At 36.9% G+C, this 6,585-nt stretch overlaps 1 protein-coding gene across 1 annotated transcript in view; it reads left to right on the top strand.

Annotated features, from left to right (window-relative positions):
* The first annotated feature begins 1,742 nt into the window (after positions 1-1,742).
* Positions 1,743-6,585, top strand: part of LOC109628490 (extracellular matrix-binding protein ebh) — a 38,431-nt gene continuing 33,588 nt past the window's right edge. The window contains exons 1-4 of the mRNA XM_069510269.1: positions 1,743-1,842; positions 2,012-2,085; positions 2,484-2,714; positions 3,908-5,790. Of these exons, the coding sequence (XP_069366370.1) occupies positions 2,064-2,085; positions 2,484-2,714; positions 3,908-5,790 (2,136 nt within the window). The 5' untranslated portion in view covers positions 1,743-1,842; positions 2,012-2,063. The remainder of the gene's footprint in view (positions 1,843-2,011; positions 2,086-2,483; positions 2,715-3,907; positions 5,791-6,585) is intronic.

Consider the following 6,585-nt stretch of genomic DNA (forward strand, 5'->3'; position numbering starts at 1 on the left):
CACATATCCCCTCTATATTCCTTGACACGAAGATTAATTCTAGTGCTGAGGTGTTTGTGTACATCTAACCAAGTCCCTCTGCCATCATTTAGACAAACCATACCTTTTCCTTTGGGCGAGGATGTTGTGAAAGTTGAGGATTACAAGTACCTGGGCATCCACATAGACAACTGAATGAAATGGAAAACAGGACATCAATACTGTCTACAAGAAAGGAATGAGCTGACTCTATTTCCTGAAGAAGCTGAGATCTTTCGGAATGTGCAGCAAGATGTTGGAAGTATTCTATCAGTGTGTTGTAGCCAGTGTTCTGTATTTTGCTGTGGTCTGCTGGGGGAGCAGCATTGGAGCCGGTGACACCAACAGACTGAACAAGCTGATTAAGAAGGCTGGCTCCATAATTGGCAGCAAACCGGACACTTTGGAAGTGGTGGTGGACAGGAGGGCACTCAATAAGCTGTTATCCATCATGGACCATCAAGACCACCCTCTCCACCACCTGGTGGACAGACAGCGGAGCACTTTCTCCAACAGACTGGTTTAGCTCCGCTGCCACAAGGACAGATACAGGAAGTCTTTCCTGTCCACAGAAATAAGACTGTACAATTCCCACCTCTTAGTACTTAATAGTAATTACTGCTGCAATAACTGTCAAGTATTTATTTATTTGGCTCATATTATATATCATACCCATTTGACCACATTTAGTTATATTTATATTTAATCATGTCAAATACTGCAATTTTGCACCTTGTATCTTACTCTCTGTGAATGTTGAACTGCTGCTGTGACACAACAATTTCCCAACTGGGATCAATAAAGTTAATCTATCTATCTATCTATATATCTATCTATCTTGATTATACACCAAATTATTCACTAAAGCTCTGATCAGACTCTCTTTATTGTCCCCTTTGTATCTCAGGAAGTTGGTAAAAATAAGCTTTTATGTTTTGGGGTCCTGTTTGGTATAGCTTACCTTTAAATAACCCCCCCTTCAAAAAATATTTCTTTCTCATTTTAAAACATGTTGCTTATGTTTTCAGTAATGATGTTGTCGTTCAATGATTTCTTTTATTTCCTTCATTCCTTATTTATTTATAGATCGATATTCTTCTCTCTCTTATGTTTGTGTCTGGTATAAGGAGTTTTTTGTCCCTGCTTTGCTCTCTTTTACTGTATATTACTGTTTATTGTACTGTACTGTTTATGTGTCTGGGACCCCCTCGATAGCAAGATGATATATCTCAAGTAGTTTATCACATGACAATAAATAAAAACTCAGTATTCCAAATTTCTGTCTGTTATGCTTTCCAGGATGGATGGGATAAGCTGACAAGAAGGCTTTCAAATGAATTAAAGTTAGTTATAGGTTTTGGATTAATTGATAAGCTCTAGTTGAAAATAGCTGCAACTCCACCTCCTTAACCAGAGCCTCAATGAGTATTTATAGAACTGTGGGGAGTAAATTAATAAGTGAGAGTAAATAAATGTTGTGACACTAAACATTTACTAAGACTGACGGATGGCACTGAGTTTATGTTAAGTCCACATTCAATGTGTAAGTACACCAGGAGATCCGAGTGAAACTCTGGACACTGAGCCAAATATGGATCCCCACCCTTATCAGCTGTACCCAGACTCACAGAGCAAGTTTTACACCCAAACATCACCCAATCATACACAGGAGTGTCAAATATATCTGACATGCTGACGTGGTGGTCAACAACATGTGGTGGGAAGAGATATACAAGGTTTTAAATCTTGCCTCCTCTCCACAGATCTCTGAGTTTCACACCAAAGCAGACCACCCCTGAAGTCTGAAGTCTAACGAAACCTGAGGTAAGACAAAAGTAAATTAAAAAAAGTGAATTCTCTAAATTAAAAGTTAATTCTCATTTAAATACATCGATCATAGTTGATGATACATAAAATATTTGTTTACTAATTTTACAAATTGCATTGTAATAATATTTAACTAATATTTTTATTTAATTTTTTTTTTGTGAAGCACTTTTTTCAGGGCTGTGGAAATAGCAGTTGTGAATTTGTATCATCGAATCATGGCCAAATCAAGAGACCATGGTGAGCATTGTTGTCTTATTCCTCCAAATTATTGTGTTCTCAATAGCAGGCATACTTACTGTGTGTGCATTCCTATGGATGATCATTCTATCGTAAACATGCTTCCAGATTTGAACATAGATGTGACCTCATACTGCCACTGGGTTTCAATTTACCGTGTAGATGTTTCTAAGAAACTTATATTAAAAAAACCTTTTCATTGAGATTTGGAGACATGTTCAAACAGTTTCTGCTTGTTTTTATATTTTCAATGTATGATTACGCAAATGCTTAGCACAGTGAAGTGGGCATTGCAAAAGTAAAAATATTACTTGTTACATAACCTTGATTGCCAACGTCTCTAATGGATAGCAATATCAAACTCCAACAAGACATTTAACCACCAAATTTATTTATAGTTGAATATTTCCTGGAGGAGTTCAGGGAGCACATAACTGCTTATGTGACATCACCTGGAGCCACCGCAGAGGCCTTGATCTCACAGCAGCACATGCCCATCCCTGAAGATGTGACACCTGAGGAACAGAAGAGGGTGCTGTTTCACACTGTGCAGGAAGTAACTTCACAGTCCAAAGATAGTCTCAACCAGATACTCACACATGAGGAACATGAGCTTTCAACTGATTTAGGTAAGACAAATCTGTTAGAAATTGTACAGTCTTACATATTTCCATTACATAGCATACTGTTGTGTAATGGAATGTATTACCTACTAAGATATAACAAAGAAAAGTATGGTGACCATGCAGAGGATTGCCTGTCACTCAAAAAGGTTAAATGCCAATATTTTTGACACTGTACATTACTGAACAAACATTATATGAAAAATGTTAAACACAATTTCTCTACATTATCTTCATAACTCTAACTTAAGCATGACTTTATGTAAGTTAATGTAAAGTTTAGCATCTCAAAACTCTTAATGGGATTGTTCACTGAAAAATGAAATTTAACTCATTATCTATTACCACTATGCTGCCGATTGAGTGGTGAGTAGTGTTTGAGTCCACAAAACACTTGAACACTGGAGTTTCTGACCTAGACTTCAGACGTAATAAAAAAACATATCATCATATTGCTTGTGTGGTGTCATCCAAATGTCCAAAGGCCCCGACATTCATATTCTACATGAAACGGCAGCTCTAAAAGTCCACCGGAAGTGGCTAAGCTAGCGGACTTTATCAGGTCCGACGGTCCATGAATGCACCTCGTAGGGAGATATAATTTACGCTTAAAACATTGTGTAAATTACACAATTTTGGTGGTTGAATATGAACGTTGGGGCTTGCGGACACTTGGATGACACCACACAAGCAGTATGGAGGCATGTTGTGTTTTTTTCTGTTTTATTTTGTATGAGGTTTAGGTCACCATTGACTTCATCCGATATGGCTGCAACAAAGTTAGCTTCTGAGACTCCTATAATGTTTTGTGGACTCAAACACTTCACCAACCCCTCCATCTGCATAGTCGTGGATAGATAATGAGTGAATTTTCATTTTTCAGTGAACTATCCCTTAAGGTTAAAGGTGACTGCACTATGGTTCAGTTATCAATACAGACAGCCGAGCCACTTGTATGTAAATACATAAATATGTAAATACTTTTACTCAAGTACTCTTGTTATGTACAATTTTGGGCTTTACTTTTATTTTACAGTAATAAGACGTACTTTATATCAAATCATACAAAACAGAGATAAAATGTCATTAATTAGAAAGGAAACATAAGACATGCGATGCAGATCAGATGCTCAACAATGGTCTGATGTGTTCATCATTTTTCAAACAAGAGACGTTCTTTCCTTTTTCTTGTCCATTAGAGCAAAGCCAACAGAATAGCTCAAACATCAAGCAATTAGAAGACAAATCAACACAAGTCAACATGACAACCAATTGGGAGACCATTCAAAGGCAAAGACCACTGCCTTATCAACTGATGGAAGAGATTGAACAACATTGGGAAAGAGAAAGAAACAAAATAAGATACCTTAAGACAAAGACAGAACAACAACAGAAGGACATTGACAGACTGACTGCTGAAAAACATGATCAGTACTTGGTAATAAAAGCATTGAGAGTAAAGGTGGAAGATGTAATTGAGAAAAATGAAGCCACTCAAGAAAAAATGCAGCATCTGAAATTGCAAGCCGAGATATACCAAGAGAGGGAAACTCTGGACAGAAGACGTAATGAGATCATCAATAAGCAATGCAAGTTTGAAATGATCAAGTATGATGAGTCAAAAAAATACAGTAAGGAAGTCCAGGAGATAATGGACAGTCTGCTAAGTGCAATGAACTTAAACAAGAAAATAATTATTACAGCGAAACAGGCAAAGGAACAAACTGAGAAAAACTTAGAGGATGTAAAGGAAGAGTTAGAGAGAAATAAAAAGTATATATCTCAACATAGAGATCAAATTGAGCACATCAAACATAGTTTGAGTATCAATATCAACAAGGTGAAGCAAAGGTGGATAGAGTTTCAAAGAGATACTGAAATACAGAACGTGACAGTTACAAAGACAGAAAGGAGAGAAGGACAGGAAGAAGGAACAGACACATTTGAAAGTGTGAAGGAAAAACTCAGCAGAATCCGACAAGAGATGGAAAAAGTTTGGGATGTCTTGGTAGACAGTAAACAACTGGAAGTGACTGTGAGAGATAAGCAGGAGGTACATACACAGAGCATTCAAATGGAAAACATGAAATCTAACTCTCAAAAGCTAAGACAAGACCCAGATACACACATGAGAGTAACACACTGTGAAACTGTGATTAAGACTGACATGCAGAGGCAAAAGCAAGACATAGATAACAAGCTGGCACAGATTCAGTGGGAAAGACATGAGATAGAAAGAATCAACACTAGAATACAGGCAGAGAGAGAAAATATAGAGAGAGAGAAGCATTTGGCTAAAGCAGAAATGGATGCACTGAGAAGTATGAGGGAGAGTAATGAAAAGCAAAGACAGGAACTGGATGACAAGTTACAAAGGACAAAGAAAGAAATAAGAGAGTTGGAAGCATTGAACTCTGAGATTGAAATAAAAAAAAAAGACCTGGTAAGAATGATAAGAATGAGCAGAAGAAAAAAACAGATTAGCAAGATGAAGAAAGAAACAGAACATGCAACACAAGACTTAGAGGACAGAAAGAATGTGATGGTAGGACACAGGTCAGAGCAGGGGCTGGAGGTGAACATAGAGAACACGCTTAAAGAGAGTATAACAAAACTTCAACAGGTAGATGTCATAAAACATAAAGGAAATCAGGTTGAAGAGGACAACAAGGAGATGAGCACAAAGAACAAAGAGAATGGCATGCAGAGAATGATTTTTGAAGTACAAGAAACAAAGATGTTGTGTTTGATGAGAGAAGATACAGAGAGAAGGAAGAGAAACTTTACAGAGGAAATCAAATGGAGGAATTTTGAAGAGAAAAAAAAGAAGAAGAAGATGGAACAATTGCTCGAGAAGATCATAAAAGAGAGGGATGAGTTAGAAATCATTAAGCTACAGATACAGCGACAAAGAGAAGAGGTTGAACGAAAACTTCAAGATACAATAACTACAATTCTGGCTATGGGTGAAATGAAAGCTTATATAGAAAAAGCTGTGACAGAGATTAACAACATGCAACAAGAAATGCTTAAAACCCATAGACAGATGGAAGAGGACAAGGAAGATGTCAGAAAATACATGGTAAGTAAATTTTTCTTTGTAATGTTGCCTCAGATTGTAAAAGTTTTTTTTCCCAGCAGACACTTTGTCATGTCATAGCAGGAAAAGCACAGGTCTATAGAATAAACTGAGACACTGCTGCTTTCTTTTTAACTTCACCAGTTACAAGGTACAGTTCTGTGATGCTTAAATGCCTGTGTCGTCATTGTAATCAGTGACACCAGTGCTTCCTCTGCTATGTGTGTCTGTTGTGAAAAAGGCCTGCTTCATAGCTTACCATAAAACTCATCTGGTATTTATCTGCTTTATTAGCAGAACATGTACACCTGCTCATTCATAAAATGATTCGCTCAGCCTATCATGTGGCAGCAGCAGTCGTCTAAACCTATTTAAATGTTTAAATAAATGTTAAGATTCCAATCCATAGCACTTTACATCTGGAATTAATGTCTTTCCTTTGCTGCCCACCACACAAACACATATAGTACTAGTCCTAGTGCTGGCAAAAGACCCCCTAGGTCAACAAGTCAACACTTAAAATTTATGATATAATGTCTAAGTGACCTTATTCAACAGTTTCCTTTTGTATCTATTAATATTAAATTTGTATTTTTTTACAGTATTACCATTTTGACTTCAAATCTGTGAATACTTCACTGGGCTGCCTGCCATTGGCACATGGCACTAAGTTAAATGATTAGGGAACGTACAATTTCATCAGCAAAAAAAATTAACAGGTTAAAAAGTAATAATAGTAGATAAGAACCTAGCTGAACCTAAACCATAACAAAATAAGAATTGTTTCTTTTTGTTAAG

Source organism: Paralichthys olivaceus, chromosome 15 (assembly GCF_024713975.1).
Source record: "Paralichthys olivaceus isolate ysfri-2021 chromosome 15, ASM2471397v2, whole genome shotgun sequence".
NCBI lineage: Eukaryota > Metazoa > Chordata > Actinopteri > Pleuronectiformes > Paralichthyidae > Paralichthys > Paralichthys olivaceus.